The 20,947-nt window shown below is 36.8% G+C and overlaps 1 protein-coding gene across 2 annotated transcripts; it reads right to left on the bottom strand.

Moving 5' to 3' along the window:
- Positions 1-5,573: 5,573 nt before the first annotated feature.
- LOC108715604 (sterol carrier protein 2-like) lies at positions 5,574-15,192 on the bottom strand. 2 transcript variants are annotated; one of them, XM_041561487.1, is made up of 6 exons: positions 15,123-15,192; positions 14,869-15,021; positions 13,649-13,739; positions 9,385-9,514; positions 7,477-7,556; positions 5,574-6,251 (listed from the first exon to the last, which is right to left on the bottom strand). In XM_041561487.1, the coding sequence occupies exons 2-6, from the start codon at positions 14,892-14,894 to the stop codon at positions 6,156-6,158; spliced, it is 423 nt and encodes a 140-aa protein (XP_041417421.1). In that variant the 5' UTR covers positions 14,895-15,021; positions 15,123-15,192; the 3' UTR covers positions 5,574-6,155. The 2 variants fall into 2 exon arrangements, with proteins under 2 accessions (XP_041417421.1, XP_018116401.1); XM_018260912.2 differs by lacking the exon at positions 15,123-15,192 and having other exon boundaries at positions 14,869-15,101.
- Positions 15,193-20,947: the final 5,755 nt, after the last annotated feature.

Raw genomic sequence — 20,947 nt, 5'->3', positions numbered from 1 at the left:
AAACTCACCGACTTTCCATTTAAATTCCCATTTAAAAGCATTTGTGTTTGCTTTAGAAAGACAACTATAGTTTATATTAATAGGCTACTGCGTAGCTATGGGGGCAGCCATTCAAGCAAAAAAAGGAGAACAGGCAGAGGCTACTTAGCAGATAACAGATAAGCTCTGTATTCTACAGAGTGCATTTGCTATCTGCTATGTAACCTGTGCTTTGAATGACTGCCTCCATCACTACACAGCGGCTTGTTTATATAAACTATAGTAGTGTTTCTGAAGCAAACACACCAGTTGTACCAGTGCAGGGAAACACTACATTATATATCAATCACTTAATTTTTGGTGTTGCTGTTCCTTTAATCCATCATTGGTTAAGGCCTAAATTGAAGAATTTGAGAGAATGAAATCCCATATAAATACTGAATTAATAAATGATTAAGGTACATTGGCATTAATGTCTGTACAAGTGCTGAAAGGATACCCTCATATTTTAGCCAGTCCACACTAAAGGGTTCAGAACTATTGTGTCTGTGCAGCATTATGAAACATAAGCTTACTGTCTGGAACACACACTTTGAATAAGACCAGCAGCTGTTCCTCCCCTCATTCTAACATTAGAAACTATGTCTGGAATGGGGCTGCTGTAATTCCATTTATGATAACTGGATAGTGAAAAAACAATCCAGCAAAAGGCTGGATACTAAGCATTTAGGATTTATGAATCTCTCAGGTATTAGTGAGTTTTCATTCATTCGGAACGTACATGATCCTCTGGGTGTTGTCCACATGTATAGTGATGTACTTAACAGAAATATTTTTCCAAATCTTTACAAAGTTTAATTCTTTAATATTTATCTGAATGTGTTTATTTTGGAATCTAAAGTGAGTACATATATATATATCCTGAGGACGGCTCGTGTTTAGGAGCCAAAATGTCGAATAAACACTAACAAGTTTTTTGCTTCACAAGACCCATGAGTGCGGATTCTTTTCTTTATTGATTGTACAATTTCTGTGTTCCAGCACCTGGGTAGTGACCAGTGTTCTGTGTGCACTAGGCCCATTTTTCTTTATATATATATATATATATATATATATATATATATATATATATATTAGGATATTATAATTGCAGGTGTGTTTGTAACACTTATGCAGACTGAGGGATATAAAATTAAGCCTCCAGTTTAACATCCCTAGAGGATGAAGTTAGTAGTAATGGAACATGGGTCAGTGGCGTAACTACTCGCAGGTGGGCCCTGCTACAGGAAGAACACATGGGCCCTCCCCACTATGAATTGTGAGCGCTCTAAAATTTACACAGCCGCCCACGATAACTGTTAGGGGTAGAAATTCTAAACTTGGAGAGTTTTGCAACAACATACTGTATGTACGATCCATGCACCAGGTTTAATACCAGGTATAATTTGCATATCAATACTAGCACAAAGCAGTTAGTTTGGGGCAAAACTTGCCATGTTTAGGGGTGTATATATGGAAGCTTGTCATTGTGTGCCACAGGGAAATGTTACCCCTTTCTATTTGTTTGTATCTTATATGTGATTTTTGGGACTATATTTATCAAATAGTGAACTCACTTTCATGCGTAAAATCCTTACAATGAAGGAAATAACACCACTAGAGCTTTCTCTAAAAAACCACTGCAGAAAACTCTATGGGGTTTTCCTCATTCCTGTCCCAACCACTGGAATCTGCCAGTCATTGCAAAGGCAGGGTGTATTTCAGCCCAGAAATATAAACAAGCATTTTTAAGGCTGCAATCCGTGCAGTTTTCTGCTTGGTGATTTGTGAAGACCCCTAAGCTTAGTTTCTCAATAGCTGCCCAGAGCACCAGACCCGGATGTATGGGACGGCCACAAAGACCTGGGCCTTGGACAGCGTGCGCCCAGCCACATCTTAATTTTTCTGAAGCACTGGGAATGCGCAGCCTCTTGCACACCAAATACCCAGAAATCCAGCAGAAAACTGGGCATGTACATGCATGAATGGGGAGGAGGCATAGGGAGCAGTCACCTGGCCTAGGGGTGCCCACATTGTAAATCCGACTCTGCAGAGCATACTGAGCATGCGCTGTGTCACTGGCACTAATAAAAAAAAAGTGGTGAGTTTCTGTCCACAAATTTGAAGGCCTGGATCATTACTGTTTTAAAGATGCTAAACCTTTTGGTTGTTGAATTATAGTCTGTATATAAAACAAGTCTTTTTAGCCATACTGATTGTTTTTAGTTTTAGTAATATGTCCTGCATGATTACATTTGATCCATATAAGCAGTGGCATAGGGTGCAAATTCAGGTGCTTTAAGAACCATGTTTTTTATTTATTCCTTAAGCAGTTATGCTGTTTTTTTTAATAGCAGAAAAATAGCCCACCATAGACTATAATGTAGATTGATAGCTTCTGTCAGGCAAGAGCAGGCTGCAAATGAGTACAGGTACTTTCTTTAGTCTGCTGTTTACCTGACCTGCATTGATATGAGCGCTTGCCAGGCAATTTACATTAATGGAGAAGGCAATAATCATGGGGGAAAGGGTTGCCAAAAGTTTGGGACTCCCAGTGATTGCATTTAATTACCTGATACCCCAGGCCGGTGCTCCTGTTAGCAGAAAGCTGCCCTGAACCGGGGCTCCAGCATGCACTACATTGCAATCCCCTTCCTGCTATTTCTTTCATTGCGCAAGTGCACATGCATGACTGAAAACTTTAATGGAAAAGCTGGATTTTTAACGCTACTATCTCTACAATGTATGTGTTAGCCCTGAGAGGAAAAAGAGGATCGATCTGTGGTGTCGTAGAGTAACTTTTGGCACCCCAAGTGATTGTGACTTTTCTTCTCTTTTAAGGTATATGAAAGAGCTGCTTCTGTGCTGTGATTTTGTTTCTTTAAAGAACACAGCACTTAAAGTCATGACATAGTCCTGTATGCCCATGCCCTAATGTGCATTTCCCTATTACTATAGCTTCAAGTTAATGTGTATTTTAATTATTTTCAAAATAGTATTACAAAGGCCAATTCAAGCAACTTTTCAATTGTTCTAAAATATATATATTTTTATAGTTTTTGAATTATTTGCCTTAACTTAACCCATCTAAAAACAAATGCTCTGTAAGGCTACAAATTTATTGTTATTGCTACTTTTTACTATTCACCTTTATTCAAATCAATGCATGGTTGCTAAGGTAATTTGGACCCTAGCAACCAGAGTGCTGCAATTGCAAATTGGAGAGCTGCTGAATAAAAAGCTAAATAACTCAAAAACCAAACATAAAAAAATGTAAGCCAGCTAAACATGGTCTCAGAATATCACTCTCTAGTAACTTCATCATACTAAAAGGTGAACAACCCCTCATTTTTGAGTATAAATGCAAAAAACAGGCTTACGGAACTTTTTTTTTTAAAGCTCTCCATTTTAGCATCTTAGCTGTGGGTGGTTTTTACACAGGAACAATCTATTATAGAGTCGACATCCTTGCATTAGGCTGCACCCTAGTGGTAAAGCTATGAAACATAACTTATCTGTCTAGCATCTCACAAATACAAGCCTCTGTTTCTGTGTAGGGGTGGGAATTGTATGCAATGTATCAGTATTAGCCAATGACACAAAAATATGCAGACCAATTAGATGCATCCAGAATGTGTCATGCTTGGAGCAGGATCTGATAAATATAAGGTTATAAACCTGGAAGTTTGGAAATGCTTGTTACGTGGAAGGCTGAGATTGGCATTGTTCACACTAGAAAAGAGGCACTGAAAAGGGAATACGATAATTGTGTATAAATATATAAGGCAGTGATCCCCAACCAGAAGCTCGTGAGCAACATGTTGCTCTCCAACCCCTTGGATGTTGCTCCCAGTGGCCTCAAAGCAGGTGCTTATTTTTTTAATTCCAGGCTTGGAAGCAAGTTTTGGTTGTATAAAAACCAGGTGCACTGCCAAATAGAACCTCAATGTAGGTTGAAAATCCACATAGGGGCTACTAAATGGCCAATCACAGCCCTTTTTTGGCACTCCAGGAACATTTTTCATGCTAGTGTTGCTCCCCAACCCCTTTTACTTCTAAATGTTACTCACAGGTTCAAAAGGTTGGGGATCCCTGATATAAGGGAACCATACAATACACTCTAGGATGCTTGACTCACCAGCAGACAAAATAGCATCTATGGAGATTAGAATAAAGGAGGTTCTGTCTAAAGGTGCCAAGACTTTTTGACAGTGACAGCTGGTAATGTTTTTAGATTGTAAGTTATTTTGGGCAGGGCCTTCTTCACCCTTTGTGTTATTTGTTGCTATGTACAGTGCTACGCAATATGTTGGCGCTATATAAATACATGTTAATAATAATAATAATATGTATGTAATTCTGAATATTCTTTGTTTAAAACTATTTATTGTAAAGTGCTGGGTAATATGTTTGCACCTTAAAAATACATGTTAATAATAATGTAATTTTAGCAGGGAAGAAAATAGAGGGTTAATGAAGTGAATTCTTAGTTAAAATTTATCAAGGGACTGGCCCAATTGCCGTTTTAAAGTCAGGAAGATTTTTCCCTCTGCTCTCTAAAGCCAAATGGATGTTCTTGTGTCTATCGAAAGGATCTAACGGCTGGCGAATAAAGCACCCTAGAGTGTAATACAAACAGATCAAGGGTCTGGCCTGCCATCTTGAATTCAGAAAGAATCTGTCCAAAGCAACATGGAGATGGTTCCAGGGTTGTTTGCCTTCCTCTGAAACAACTAAAAATTAAAGCGGGTTTCAGTTAGACAAGAAAAATGAAACTTGATGGTATGTGTGTATTTTCCAACTTGAAGTGGTTGTTCACATTCCAAACGCTTTAATTTTGTATTTTTTATTGTTTTTCCAAAATTTAAGTTTAAAGTTTGTGTCTCTGGTGTCTCACTCTGGCAGCTCAGTGATCCAGGAGCAGATTCTGAACTGTACAATTTATGACAATTAGTGGCTACATAAGTGGATACATTTCTCAGCCATATCTGTGGAATATTAGCAACTATTGTATCAATTCTAACAGCTGTCTGTAATGAAACTCAGGGATTCTGCTCAGCAGGGACAAAGAGAACAAATGTATCAACTAAATGTATCAATTTAGAACAGTTAAAAAGAGTCGGCGACCCCCCCCCCAGCTTTAGGTGAAATATTTAACTTCACACTTCAATATTAGAAAATCTAAAAAAAGAAAATAGAAAGTAATTGGGAAAAGTGTATTTCTAGTAAACTATCAGAAATTAAATGAACTGGAAAAAGTGTTTGAAGGTGAACAACCCCTTTAAACTACTATGTCATGAATTCATAGTTACTATGTAACTATTAAGTAAAACTGGCATTTACATGTTTTTTTTCTAGTTTTGCTCCTGCAAACAAAATCATTCTGCTTCTATCATCTTGAGAATACCACTTTGTGTTGTGTGATGTGGTGACCGTGCAACTCAAGAAATGCAAGTAAGCTCACTAGATCATTCCACCACCTTACATAACAAAAAAAGGGAATTGTTCTGAAAACATACATGGTTGTAACAAATAAATTACAAATATAAAACAAGTGAAATTAGTTGTTTTATTAAATGTTAATACACCATGAAAACCTGTATGTTATCAGTGCCAAAATAGCTCTATAGGTTGAATAAAAGTCATATCAGGCCCAGGGCAAGTATTCAGAAGTGCCACAAGTGGTTATGGCTCTGCAGGTCTCACACGCAGCAAAATTAGTTCAATCACTGTAACGCCATCTATTCGTATGACAATTGGTGAGTAGATTAGAAAAAAGAAAGGAAACACTTTGAGGATAGAAAGGCCTTTCCTTAAGACTTATTAAACCTTTTCATTGGTAGACAGAACAATGCTCTAACATACACAGCCAAAGCTGGCACGCAGATATGCCCAAAGGGCTATACATGCTCATGTACAACCTGTACCTTTAAAAAAGATTTTCAGGGCACACTTCATATGTACAGGCTTTAAGTAGAAATAAAAACAGCCTGTCCTATAATGAAAGGGTTGTAGAAAACATTTCCTTCAGTGCTGGTAAAAATACCAGATGCCATTGATCCACAAGAAGTCATTGCCAGAATGAAATTGGAGGGAATGACATCTTAGCTCTATACTGCTTGCTTCATCAGGATGATTTACAGCTTGGCTTTCACTGGTTGCAACTGCAAGCTCTGCAATTTCATGGCCATCCCCATGTTTCCAGCTATCTTCAGCTTGCCCTGAAAGAAGGCCTGAAAGACAGGAACCAGCTCAGTAAGATTTTATTATCATTACTTTTTACTTCGTAAATTCGATTTCAACAGAAAACAAAAGAAAAGATCTGAAAGGTGGCGATGAGCAATATTACCAGTAATGTTTCACTTTTCTACTTTTTAAACAGCATGATAACTAGACCCACATTTTTTCTAAAAAGCAATCCTTAAAAGCTTTTTCCCCACAAAAGAAGCATTAAAGGCCAAGGAAAGTCTAAAATAGAATAAGGCTAGAAATGCTGTATTTTGTATACTAAACATAAGCATGAACTTACTGCACCACAAAGCCTAATCAAACAAATAATTTATGCTTTCAAAGTTGTCCACAGGGGGCTGTCATCTTGTAACTTTGTTAAACATCTTTGCCTGACCCTGACCCTGCACATGCTCAGTGTGGTCTGGGCTGCTTAGGGATTGTCATAAACAAAGCTGCTTGAGTTCTGCATGGCTGGGAAGTAAGGCGGGGGCTCCCCCTGCTGTTCATAAGTATGATTGTTTCCCTGCGAAGCACTTAGGGACCATCTGACAATTCCTATCCACAGCAGTAAATGAAGGGAGAATTTCACTGCATACAGTCAGGTTTCTTATAAAAACGGTACACATTTTTTAATTAAAGTATATTGGAGATCGGTTTCATTTTCATTAAAGAAAGTAAAAATCGGATTTTTTTTTTTGCCTTTCCTTGTCCTTTAACACCACATGCATTTTTGAGCATTTATGAGCAATAGAGGAACTACTGAAAATCTGAACTGGCCGTGCTCTTTAAAAACAGTGGAGAATCCCTGATTCAGCACATACTGTATTACACCACTATCCAAGTGAATAAATCCTATGTCTTACTGAAATGTTTTAGAAGTGTTATTACCAGCAGCACACACTAAGAGTTAAGTCCTTCAAAATGTATTTAGCCCCAATTAATAAAGCAACCTTTAAGTCCTTCCATGCTGGATAAAGGTCCTAAAAACCCAAAAGCCCTATTTATATGTTTTTCAACATACATCTTAAAATTACTTTAAAACTAAAAGTGCACTGCTGATAATTATGCTTCTATTGTATTGTATGAATTGTAGGAATGGGGTCTTCCGGCATAGCATTTGGCACCATGAAATGGTGTTTGTTCAGAGGTTTTACACTCTCCACTCCTTTTACTAAAATGTTTTAACCCCCAAAAAACTGCTTCTTTAAACCAGGCATGATAACTCACTGTCTGAGGGTTCATTTTCCCGGTCATCAGTGCCAGCAAGTCTGCATCTGCCATGGTGATGGTACAATCTGCCTTCTTATCTGAAACACAGAAAGGGAGAAATAAGTTAAAGATGGCCATGCACAAACATGATTTGGTCATTCTAGTGGTTGTTCAAATCTGTCTCGAACATTCAGCCTTCAAACAGACAAAGACAAGAGCTCCTCTGCACTCATCAGATCACATGGGGGTGGATGCAGAGCCACTTACTACAGACTGCAGCCACAGCTGAGATTCTATACCATGCTCAAATGATATCATGACAAGCCTCATTTAGATAACACATAAAAAAATAGAACTAGCCTAATGTATGTCGACATATTAAATGGCACTGTCTGCCTATTTATGGACACTTTCAAAGTCTGCTCTTATCTATAATTGAAAATAAGAGAATTAATTCTTATTGTTTGCATTGAAGAAGAAAGTAATCTGCAATATTTCCATGGAAATTGATGCCATGCTTTTATAAGATAGTTTGGCTACAGTGTTAATACTAGAGCTACATATGCAATCTTGCATCTTGCCCTTTTAACCAGTTTAGTTTCCATAACAATTCACCCACTCACCCTGTATTCACCCGTATTCAAACCTTCTGTCAAGTAATCCCCATGGCTCCCAGTTTACAAAGGGCAAGCATATTTTGTTGTGTTTTAACTATGGAAAATGAAGTTGCAAGTAAGTTTTAGCCCTAGTAAAATGCATGATGAAATAGTAGAATAAGGAAGTGAACATAAGACTGTCTAGACCAGGGTTCAGCAACCTTTACTATCAAAAGAGCCATTCTGCCCCCCTCATCCACTAAAGAAAAATAGTCTGGAGCCGCAAAATATAACATCTTATAAACTCCTAAAAGTATTAACCTTTTTTTAATTTTAACTATTACAACAACAGAATACAAGAAACAGGAGTGCAGTGTTTGTGTAGGCCTACTTTGAAATAAATTAAACACTGAATAGCCCTATTAAATGCTAGTGTTCTCATCTGTTTAATGTGACTTCTGTTTCTGAAGCTCCATGCTGATCTTCCCTCTCTTGTCTTGAGTGTGTGACCGCAGTAAGGACCATGATTAATCATCTTGCTGCGGCTCGGTCTTGCCGGTCACTCCTGGGACATCTATACAGCCCTCGCACCTGTTGGCGGCTTCCTGAGTGTGCAACCCCGGTAAGCTAACCGCGGTCTCACACTCAAGAAGCCGCCAGCAGGTGCGAGGGCTGTATAGAGGACAATACCGAGCCGCAGCAAGCAGGATGAAGAGCCGCATGAGGCTCCAGAGCCGCGGGTTGCCTACCCCTGGTCTAGACCAAGGATGGAGAAAACATTTAGCTGCAATACCTTTAATATATTGCAATATATGGAAATACAATGCCTGCTTCCTTTAAAAGGGAGTGCATTTTGCAAAAAATGTCTTAAGGGGACAGTACAGCTATTGTAGAACATGACTACATGGATTGCAAGGTCTGTTTTTCTGTATGTTTTTAAAATGTCAGCATATTCCGCACTACAGTAAATACATATTAACAATAATAATACAGCTTATGCCAAAAATACCTTTGGTCTATTATTTAATTCATGAAAAATCTACTTTTTGTTATTTCTTATGCCAAATAAGACAAAGTTTAGTTATTTTTTTTTTGTTAGCAGTCCATTATGTGGAAGGATTACCTGTTCACTGGGAATCTAATTATTTACCTTGCACAGATTTTTGTTATTAAAATAGGAAAAAAGTATGTTGAGCACAAAGTCCTATTCATTGAACTCAAATTGAGCGGGGGGGGGGTATACTGCCTCTTTAATTATATCCTTGGATCTTTTTTCATATGGGAAAATCCTTGTACTGACTTCGGATATAGCCCCTAGAAACACACTTACCAGAATTGACATCAACGCTGCCTTTTCCATTTTTAACATCAACCACCCAGGTTGCCTCCTTTCCACCAGGGCCATCTTTTACTTTGAAGGCAAAGACACCTCCAATCTTTTTTACAAATTGTTCCCCTTCCTGCAGAGTGAATGGAGGAAAAATGAAGATTGTACAAAAATATATATTTTTTAAAATACTAATTGATGTAGTGTAAAGAGGTACCAATCGCAACTTTACTGCCACTATAGCAGGCCACACTATGGATGGGTATGGGACCTGTTATCCAGAATGATCTGGACTTGGTATTTTCCAGATAACCATCTTTCTGTAATGTTGCTCTTCAGTCTTTAGGGCTACTAGAAAATCATGTAAACATTAAATAAACCCAATAGGCTGGTTTGCTCCCAATAAGGATTAATTATATCTTAGTTGGGATCAAGTACAAGCTAATGTTATATTATTACAGGGAAAAAGCAAATCATTTGTAAAAATTTGATTTATTTGATTATAATGGAGTCTATGGGAGACAGCCTTTCTGTAATTCTGAGCTTTCTGGATAATGGGGTTTACAGATGGAATGGATCCTATACCTGTATACTTTTTTGGGCTCAGTTACCAACACTAAGCAAGTCTGCAAACACCACAGTAATTCAATCAACTTGCTAGCTCTAGTGAAATAAATGAAAATATATGACTGACTGCTATTAGTTACTGACTTTGTTCCAGTCGGCATAGTGCCAGCAAGTGAACCTCATGGACATCTGTGGTGTACGGTTACCGCTGAGAACATTAGGAGATAAGAACACACTGAATGAGGTTCAAGCATGGTATGTAGCCCTTTGCAGCAGGTGCCCACTGAGGTCACACTTTTGCTTCTGTAAATTTACAATATTATTTTTAAAGATACCACATGACATTCTAAAATACTGTACCTAATGAATGTGAAGGGGTAGATTGTTACAGTATTATGAAATTACAGGTAGTGAATGGCATGCAAATTCTAAAAGCTATTTATTTGTGAAGCCCAAAGAAAAGCATCTCCAGCACCCTGTTATTTACATTTAACATTACAGGAATTCAAATATTAATGGGGATAGAAAGACGACATATTGATAACGTTATCATAGATTACTTTATTCGTTGGTGACAGTAGTGCTAGAAAACAAAACGAACTATGAACAGCTTTTGACCTAAACTGCTTATCTGGATTGTTCACTGATTAGAAGGATGATCTTTGTTCTAAGTGAATATTTGTAAGGCAAGGGCACGTTGCTCCTAACCCTTGCACTGCTGCATTCAGTTACCCGTGTTGCAGTGCCAAAATGGGCACAAGATTCAGTTAGTCATTGCTATATGCTTGCTAAATTCTCAAGCCAAAAGACAACTGCTTGGCACGCACTCCACAGGACTCCAGGTAGCGGTAAAAACTTATTTCTTTATTGCACAAACATATATCCTAACGCGTTTCGTGTGTTGCCACACGTAATCATAGGCATTAAATAACAATTACATACACATGGTTTAAAAAGGCATTGGAAGCTTTCGTCATTGAAGACGTATTTCCTCCTTAAAATTTCTTAACTCTTTCAAAGCTGTTTGTTGTGTTCTAAAGATTTCATTTTCGTTTACATTACATTCCTATAAGTTATTTTCTATATAATCTCTGAAGTCTATATTTATTTATATTTTTCTCAACTTTACCATCATTGTATTTTAATGTTTCATTTCCATATTTTTTCTTCTTTAAAGATTAAATGATTTCAATAAAATTACTTTTCTTGTTTTGATTTTTGTTTTACTCTTTTATGTAACTTTAGGTTTATAAATTCTGACAATGTTTAGTAGTTCTGAAACTCTTGTTGGAATGGGGGGCTATTGTTTTGCGTTGTCATTTCTTTTTCGTTTCTTAGAAAATCGTTTTTATCCCCTTTTTTTTGGGTTTATGATTGTAACTTTCTTTCTAATATATTGTTCTATTTTCCTTCTCTTTTTCTTTTCATTTTATATTTATGTGTGACAGCTTACATCCCATCTTATGTTTAGCCCTTTGGGTTCCCGTGTATCCAGTAAAAAGATCCATTTTACCTCTAGTTCCAAAAGCTTTTTTTGTTTATTTCCCCCTCTGCTTCGATTTCTCACCTTATCTATACCTTGGATTTGTAAGTAGGAAACATTTCCTTGGTTACATTGGGAGAAATGCCTAGATACTGTGGTAGCACTACTTTCTGCCCCTATTTGATTTATGTGTTCTCGCATTCTATTTTTTAAAGGGCGGGCAGTGCATCCTACATATTGGATGCCACAGTGTGTACATGTTAACAGATACACAACATAACTTGTGTTGCAATTAATATAACAATTAATATTATATTCTTTTTGTGTGTTTGAGTTTATAAATGTTTTAGACTTGTGCATCTGTATACATGTTACACATCTGGATGCTCCACAGCAATATGTGCCTTTTACTTCTAACCAGTTGCTTTTGTTTTCTTTTCTTTTAAATTCACTTGGGGATAGGATATGTCCCAGTGTTGGCGCTTTTCTACTTACAAAGTTATATCCTTGTATTAATACCTCTCTCAGTTTGCTATCATTGTAAAGCATTGGTATATGTTTATTAATTATTTGTTTTATCTGGATAAATTGTCTGCTGTATGAAGTAATAAACAGCAGACAATTTATCCAGATAAAACAAATAATTAATAAACATATACCAATGCTTTACAATGATAGCAAACTGAGAAAAGCGCCAACACTGGGACATATCCTATCCCCAAGTGAATTTAAAAGAAAAGAAAACAAAAGCAACTGGTTAGAAGTAAAAGGCACATATTGCTGTGGAGCATCCAGATGTGTAACATGTATACGGATGCACAAGTCTAAAACATTTATAAACTCAAACACACAAAAAGAATATAATATTAATTGTTATATTAATTGCAACACAAGTTATGTTGTGTATCTGTTAACATGTACACACTGTGGCATCCAATATGTAGGATGCACTGCCCGCCCTTTAAAAAATAGAATGCGAGAACACATAAATCAAATAGGGGCAGAAAGTAGTGCTATCACAGTATCTAGGCATTTCTCCCAATGTAACCAAGGAAATGTTTCCTACTTACAAATCCAAGGTATAGATAAGGTGAGAAATCGAAGCAGAGGGGGAAATAAACAAAAAAAGCTTTTGGAACTAGAGGTAAAATGGATCTTTTTACTGGATACACGGGAACCCAAAGGGCTAAACATAAGATGGGATGTAAGCTGTCACACATAAATATAAAATGAAAAGAAAAAGAGAAGGAAAATAGAACAATATATTAGAAAGAAAGTTACAATCATAAACCCAAAAAAAGGGGATAAAAACGATTTTCTAAGAAACGAAAAAGAAATGACAACGCAAAACAATAGCCCCCCATTCCAACAAGAGTTTCAGAACTACTAAACATTGTCAGAATTTATAAACCTAAAGTTACATAAAAGAGTAAAACAAAAATCAAAACAAGAAAAGTAATTTTATTGAAATCATTTAATCTTTAAAGAAGAAAAAATATGGAAATGAAACATTAAAATACAATGATGGTAAAGTTGAGAAAAATATAAATAAATATAGACTTCAGAGATTATATAGAAAATAACTTATAGGAATGTAATGTAAACGAAAATGAAATCTTTAGAACACAACAAACAGCTTTGAAAGAGTCAAGAAATTTTAAGGAGGAAATACGTCTTCAATGACGAAAGCTTCCAATGCCTTTTTAAACCATGTGTATGTAATTGTTATTTAATGCCTATGATTACGTGTGGCAACACACGAAACGCGTTAGGATATATGTTTGTGCAATAAAGAAATAAGTTTTTACCGCTACCTGGAGTCCTGTGGAGTGCGTGCCAAGCAGTTGTCTTTTTACTTTGATGTCTCCCCCATGCTGAGGGTTCGGGGCGCAGCACCCGGACCACCGAACAGGAGCGGTGAGTGACCCACAGTTTTACCACATTGGAATATTTTAAGCGGAGGGCCCGGGGCAAGTGCACCCGAGCCAATTTGAAACAGCGGTGAGCGCATTTGCATTGAATGATATAATATACCGCTACATAGAAAGAGTTTCCAATTTGTGAAATTAAAGTGTGGCGGGTGGTTTGAGCGCTTCTGCCTTTCTTCTCTAAAAGTAAATTCTCAAGCCACTCTAAGGATGTATATACCATATACACAAAGCAGACAAAAATATTACAATTAGTAAAAACAAAATATAGGAAGAGTTTCTTTATGACCTCTGCAAGCTTCTTCTCAATCTCTTTGAACACATAATGCGCTTTGAATCCATCTGCAGCACTGGTTGGAACCATGTGAATCCCAGAAGATCTGAGGAAATAAATGTGAATCATTACCACAAAACAGTTTTGGAGGCCAGTGTCACTCTATTGTTCAACAGCTACATGAAGGTCAAGTTCAGCTCTTTTATTACAAAATACACATGATCTAACAAATAATTCACTGCTAAACTGAATTGGATAATAAATACACTGCTGACACTCGGTCTCTGCACATATAACTGTTGTTGAACCAAAACCCCAAATGCTTTTGGATGCATGAAAGAGGAAGTATGATATAAAACTTAAAGCAGCAGATTGGACCCTAACTCTTGCCCATAGTAATCATTCATTAATTAATCTATCAGAGAAGCACTGCTACTGGTGAAGCAATATTTATTTTAGATCAACCACCACAAACAAGCTGCTGTAGGTAACTTTTGTCAATGACCCAGCTACAGGTGTTACATTCATTTTTAAGGGTGTGTGTCATCTAAACAAAGCTACAAAGTGTCAAGTTATTTAATTATTTAAGAAGTTTTCCAATGTTGCTGCAATTGACACTGCATATTAAACCTTTAGTTTTTCAATGTTTTGTTCCTGTACATAACCAAGATAATAAAACACAAAACTAAGTACAACACTATCACAATTCACAAATAAAACCCAACATTTACATTCACAAATAGGTGTATGGATGATTAAATCAACACACAAACACTAACCATTATAAACCTATATGCAAAATAACAAAAATGCAGCCTATACATCTGGAGACACACATTATATAAGTACTCATGAAAGAAGGCAACCCTTACTTTTTTTCTTAAATACTATTTACAATTAGGGTTGCCACCTGGCCGGTATTTTACCGGCCTGGCAAGTAACAATCATGGTTAATTCCAATGTTATTAATAGGGAAAAAAGATAAATATATAGAAAGGCCGGTATTTTTTTTCCAGAAAAGGTGGCAACCCTATTTACAATACACACACACACACACATACAAAACATACATTACATACACAAATACATTCATAATCAAAGCTAAAACACATTACCCACACACAAATTCATTCAGAAAAACACACTTCAAGAGAAGCATTTAAAGATGAGAACATTGTACAAACATAATGGAAGCAGTCACAGGCCTCTGCTCTGACACAAGCAGTAACACTTACTTGACTGCAGAATCTGAAAAGCCCATCTTGTATATAGAGACTACTTCTGATCCCCCAAGGCCAATATTGTGCTGCAGTGCAATCTTAGCCCCCGGAACCTGTCTTCAGCCTGACCTCTGAGCAACCAGCAGATCTCTGCACACTGAGCCAAACCTGGGAATGAGAGAGAGGAGGATTAAGCACTCAATTTCCAGCTCTTCATCACACTCTGCCTTCCAAACAGAAGAACTGCAGCCTTAACAGTTAACCCTTACTGCCTACTAAACAAAGATGATTATTCTATGTGCTTTAGAGCCGACAATTTATGTTCCACACAGCAATTCTACAGAAAGGATTAACTGCAGCCTAATACCAAGCAGCAGCTCATGCTAAGGGGGTGGGGTGGAATCTTCAACTACAATAGAGCTCTAAGCAGGAAGAGATCATGTTTCTACATATGTACTAAACCCCTCATTGACTACAAGCTGAGAGAACAGCAGATCCATCAATAATTGGTCATTTAAAGCAACAGTTCAGTGTAAAAATTAAACTGGCTATGCAAAATAAAAAATGTTTTCAATATAGTTAGTTAGGCAAAAATGTATATCTATAAATAGGTAAAAATAAAATCTATGGATATGCGAACAGATCGTGACTTGAAGGGGACCCATATGAAACAAAACAGTTCAGTTAGATTGCTTGTGAATTTAACCTATGTGCTATGAATTAAAAGCAAACTAACTAAACAGTTATGTCCAATGTCCAACTAAAGTTAGAGAACTATATGTACACATGCACACACATACACAGAGGTATAGGATCCGTTTATTTGGAAACCTGTTATCTAGAAAGCACAGAATTCAGGAAAGGTCATCTCCGATAGACTCCAATATAATTGAATTATCCAAAATTAAAATAAAATAAAAAAATACCTTTTTTTCTGTAATATTAAAATAGTACTTTGTACTTGATATACACTAAGATACAATTAATCCTTATTGGAAGCTAAACCAGCCTATTGGCTTTATTTAATGTTTAAATTATTTTTCAGTAATTAAGGTATGACGATCCAAATTACAGAAAGATCTGTTACCCAGAAAACCCCAGGTCCAGAGCATTCTGGATAACAAGCCCATACCTATATATATATATAATTACATTTTTAGCTAACTATATTGAAAACTTTTATTTATTTTGCACAGCCTCATTTAAATGTAGGAAAAACAAATGCTTCAGCTTTATAAAAATAAATGGCCTTTTTTATTCAAGAAAACAACAATGCAAGGGACATGTTTTCAAGACACCCTAAAAGGAACATGAAATTTGTCAACCTGTGTCATGTGCAACAAGTGTGGTACAAGAAACCTTGCTTTATTAACAATAACCCTTAAATGTTAAAACATGTGTTTTGCCTTATGATACAGGTGTAGGGTTGCCACCTTTTCTGAAAAAAAATACCGGCCTTCCTATATATATTTATCTTTTTCCCCTAATAATAACATTGGGATCAACCATCATTTTTACCGACCAGGCTGGTAAAATACTGAGCAGGTGGCAACACTATCAAGGTGAAAATTTGCCAGGCACTGAATCAAGCCTAATGTGTCTGCTTCTGCTGGTTACCATTGATTTTGTGCATATTTTACACATGGCTTGTACATAATAGTTGTTTCCTATGCTTCCCTGTGTTCAAAGGCGCATGTAAGCACCAACTGCAGCATGTTGCTCATATGTACAAACCTTTAGGGAGGAACTCCACAGGCGATTCAGCGTGATCCGACACGCTGCGCAAAAACGCAGGCGACTAGTCAGATGCAACGGAAATAAGGTAAGCAACAGGGACGTTGGATGGTGTTGCATCGATTGTCCAACACGTCACGACTGTCGGATGTAGACGATGCACACTTCGTCTGAATCTGACCTGCATCTGTCACCTTGTGTCGGATGAACGCTGCGACTTCATCCAACATTTCCATCTCTTACCTTATTTCTGCCGCATTCGACTTGCGTCGAAATCGCCCATGGAGTTCCTCCCTTAGAATCCAAGTTCATAAAAGTTTGTTACTTGGGCAGTATGCTGGTCATTTAAAATGTCTTTCTAACCTTTTATTTTTAACCATATTTTTCTTGCCAAATAAATCTTGTTAATATGTATGATAATGTATAAAATGTAATCATAAAAGTTTCATACAGTTACCAATACCAAAAATTACATATATATTTATATAATACACAAAAGCTATGAATATCTTGTAAATTATATCCTTATAAACGGTGAGTTCTGATGTCATCAGTTATAAACGCTGATTTCTGATGTCATTTCTGTCCCATGACTCACTGAAACTTGTGTATTATAATAAATAAAGTACCCCCAGTTGTAAAATATGAGGATATTAGAAGTTACCTCGGAGTTCCATGACCTGTATAAAAACACTCAGCCTTCGGCCTCGGTAACTTTTAATATCCTTATATTTTACAAGAGGGGGTACTTTATTCACTATATAATCAACACCCCCCCAAAAAAAGTATAAAAAGCCAGTCTTACAATTAAGTTGCAGTGACATACTAAATATATAGCCACTACACATTTCTGAGACAATAGTTCCTCTTATAACTAGTACTTATGAAAGGGAATTGTCTGGTTGCTATAGGTTTTGTTTTTTTTTTAACTAAATGGGGCTTTGTTTGTTAGCAACTTATTCTGACTTTTATTTCTGGTAGTAAATGCTCACTGTATCTGGTGATGTGTGTCAAAGGACATAAATAGCTCTGTGTGAAGTTCAAGGCAGTGGGTGTAAAGTCTCCGTGGTTGTACCAGAAACTCTTTTGTATGCTTGAGTAATAAACAACTGATAAAATCAAAGCCTGTTACTTGCTTTAACCAGATGAATTCTCCATGATACACTGCAACAAAACCATTGAAATCATATATATTTAAAGAGTCAGAAAGGCAGACAAATTCTACATGTTGTAGGGAACTTAAATACTGATTTAAATGCTAGGGATGCAAAGCGGGCTTTATATAAATATAGTCTGGATTAAAGGGCACCTATCAGAGCCAAAATCAAATACATATTAACAATCTGACTAGTACAAGCTAAACACGTTTAATCAAACTACATATATAGTTTTTTGAAAAAAACTGCAGGTTTTAAAAAATTACTTACTTTGTCAAATGGGTTCTTTCACTGAGGGACTCCATTCTGTGACTATAACAGAGACTATAACATGCAAATTTCAGGAGCATGCTCAGATTGTAGCACTGCCTTGAGTATTCTACCCAGAATGCCTTGTTTTAGTAAACTCCTCCACTAGACGTATCACAAGATTTCCCTATCTTGTCCCCCTGCTGTGATGTTATTATGCAAATGAAGGACACACACTAACTTCCAGAAGGTGGCAGCACTACTGAACAGCATCTAACACACAGGTTTGGTTGATTTGAAAATAGCTTAGAAGGGTTGATAAGCAAGCAAGGAATTTCAACTGAGCATGTGCGAGATTTCAGAGCTACAGTTGGCTGGAAAGATATAGGTCGGAGGAGCCAGTGAAATCCAAGATGCCTGCCTCAGCTAGAACTGCAGTGGAGATAGGCGAGATCTTGCAGAAGGAATAGTGAGCTGATCATTTACATTATAAAAACAATTTAAACTGTTTTAAAAATCTGATTTCTTGAACTTTCACATCACAGTCAAATATATATGACCTGTTTGTTCATTGATCACCTGACTATTTCTCTCTACAGGCTCCAGTGGCTGTTAGAATTGCTAAGCTGGCTATGAACAGGGGCATTGAGGTAACATCTATTTGCTGCTGTTTCAAGCATAATGCTCTTGCATTCTACTCTGTCCCTCTAGACTAAAGCTGTGGCCTCTGGTGTGTTAAAAAAAATATCCCCTGCTATCTGTCTCTAATGTCCTCTTATGTACTTAGAAGGAGTAATCATGTCCTGTTGTAAGCACCTTTTCTCCAGGGGAAAACCCCAACAATGACAATCTACCCTCATAGTTTAAATCCTTCATCTCTAGTTTATTTCCACATCTCTGCACTCTCTCCAGCTCATTTATATCCCTCTTAAAGGAATTGGTCAGTGTAAAAATAAAAACTGGGTAAATTGATAGGCTGTGCAAAATAAAAAATGTTTCTAATATAGTTAGTTAGCCAAAAATGTAATGTATAAAGGCTGGAGTGATTTGATGTATAACATGTCAGTCAGAGCAATACTTCCTGCTTTTCAGCTCTCTTGGTTTACACTAACTGGTTACCTGGTTAACAGGTAGTAACCAATCAGAGACTTGAAGGGGGGCCACATGGGTCATATCTGTTGCTTTTGAATCTGAGCTGAATGCTGAGGATCAATTACAAACTCACTGAACAGAAATGTACCATGTGGCCCCCCTTCAAGTCGCTGACTAACTCAGAGTTATAGAGCTGAAAAGCAGGAAGTTGGATTCTGGCTGTTTTATTAGACATCTGTTCACTCCAGCCTTTATATATTACATTTTTGGCTAACTAACTATATTAGAAACATTTTTTATTTTGCACAGCCTATCTATTTACACAGTTTTTATTTTCACACTGAACTGTTCCTTTAAGGACTTGAGTCCAAAACTGCATACTCCAGATGAGGCCTTACCAGGGACCTATAAAGAGGCATAATTATGTTTTCAACCCTTAATGTTAATGTCCTTTTTTTGCAAGACAGTATTTTATTTGCTGTAGTAGCCACTTAAACTGCCTGAAATTACACAGCTTCTTATCCACAAATATCCCCAAAGCCTTCTCAAATATGAGTAGTCCACCACAGTATCATTTAGTGTATAGCATTTTTGTTATTTCTACCTAAGTGCATAACATTGCACTTATCAACAATGAACCTCATTTGCCAGTCCACGGTCATGTTTTCCAGTTTCCATGTATTGAACTAGTGTTCCCCAGGCATACTTCTGTTTGTTTTAGCCTGTGTTCCACACCGGTAGTTTGAAGACTTGAGTTCTGTGCTCTGTACTGAGTTTTCAGAAAATTTGTCTCCCATAGACTCCATTTTATCCAAATACTCCTTTTTCTCTGTAAGAATAAATCAGTACCTCATATATGATCCATACTAAGATATAATTAATCCTTATTGGAAGCAGAAACAGCCTATTGGGTTTATTTAATGTTTACATGATTTTCTAGTAGACGTAAGGTATGAAGATAATTACTACATGGCAGTACAGAAAATAGCACAGATAACATTAGAATGTAATAATCAGCCTTGTAGATTATATTACAGGCCAAACTCATTTTGTGCTTGATAATTTGCAATGTCCCCTAAGCAGATACTTTCTAAGAAGGTGACCCCCTGTGACAAGTTTGAAGTCCTGGATCATTGCGGCTATTGAGAAGCTGAAACTTTAAGCTGGGTTCAGTATATAAAATATGGCATTTTTAGCCATATTAATTTTAAGGGTTTAGTTCTCCTTTAAGGAGAAATCTGTACTGTATTCTGCAAACAGACAGATATCATGTTCTGTAGCATAAGTCGCAATATGGTGGTGCTCTATAAATACATTTTAATAATGATGTAAGTAACCTTAAAGCAACAGTTCAGTGTAAAAATAAAAACTGGATAAATAGATAGGCTGTGCAAAATAAAAAATGTTTCTAATATAGTTAGTTAGGCAAAATGTAACGTATAAAGGCTGGAGTGACTAGTGGATGTCTAACATAACATTTTCAGCTCTCTAACTCAGAGTTAGTCAGCGACTTGAAGGGGACTACATGGGACATAACTGTTCAGTGAGTTTGTAATTGGTCCTCAGCATTCAGCTTAGATTCAAAAGCAACAGTCATGCATAATCTAACATTATGTTATATTAGACATCCAGTCACTCAAGCCTTTATACATTACATTTTTGGCTAACTAACTATATTAGAAACATTTTTTATTTTGCACAGCCTATTTATCCAGTTTTTATTTTTACGCTAAACTGTTCCTTTAATAAGTCACCAAGGAGTCCTTATGTTATTATTGTACTTGCCTTTGCTCCAGGAACTCCAGTTTCCACCCCCCCCGCTAGCTTAAATTCAGGGTCACTTGTAATATTTATATGAGGTG

This window comes from Xenopus laevis, chromosome 4S (genome assembly GCF_017654675.1).
Source record: "Xenopus laevis strain J_2021 chromosome 4S, Xenopus_laevis_v10.1, whole genome shotgun sequence".
Lineage (NCBI taxonomy): Eukaryota > Metazoa > Chordata > Amphibia > Anura > Pipidae > Xenopus > Xenopus laevis.
Note: the sequence above shows the minus strand (reverse complement) of the source record. Positions and strands in the feature narration are given on the sequence as shown.

Excerpts from the sequence above, each read along its gene's own strand:
- LOC108715604 (XM_041561487.1), bottom strand. The coding sequence starts at position 14,894 with ATGGGCTTTTCAGATTCTGCAGTCAA. Across the intron at positions 9,515-13,648 it reads TTGAGAAGAAGCTTGCAGAG|GAAGGGGAACAATTTGTAAA; the intron begins GTCATAAAGAAA and ends TTCACTCTGCAG. Across the intron at positions 7,557-9,384 it reads CAGCGTTGATGTCAATTCTG|ATAAGAAGGCAGATTGTACC; the intron begins GTAAGTGTGTTT and ends TCTGTGTTTCAG.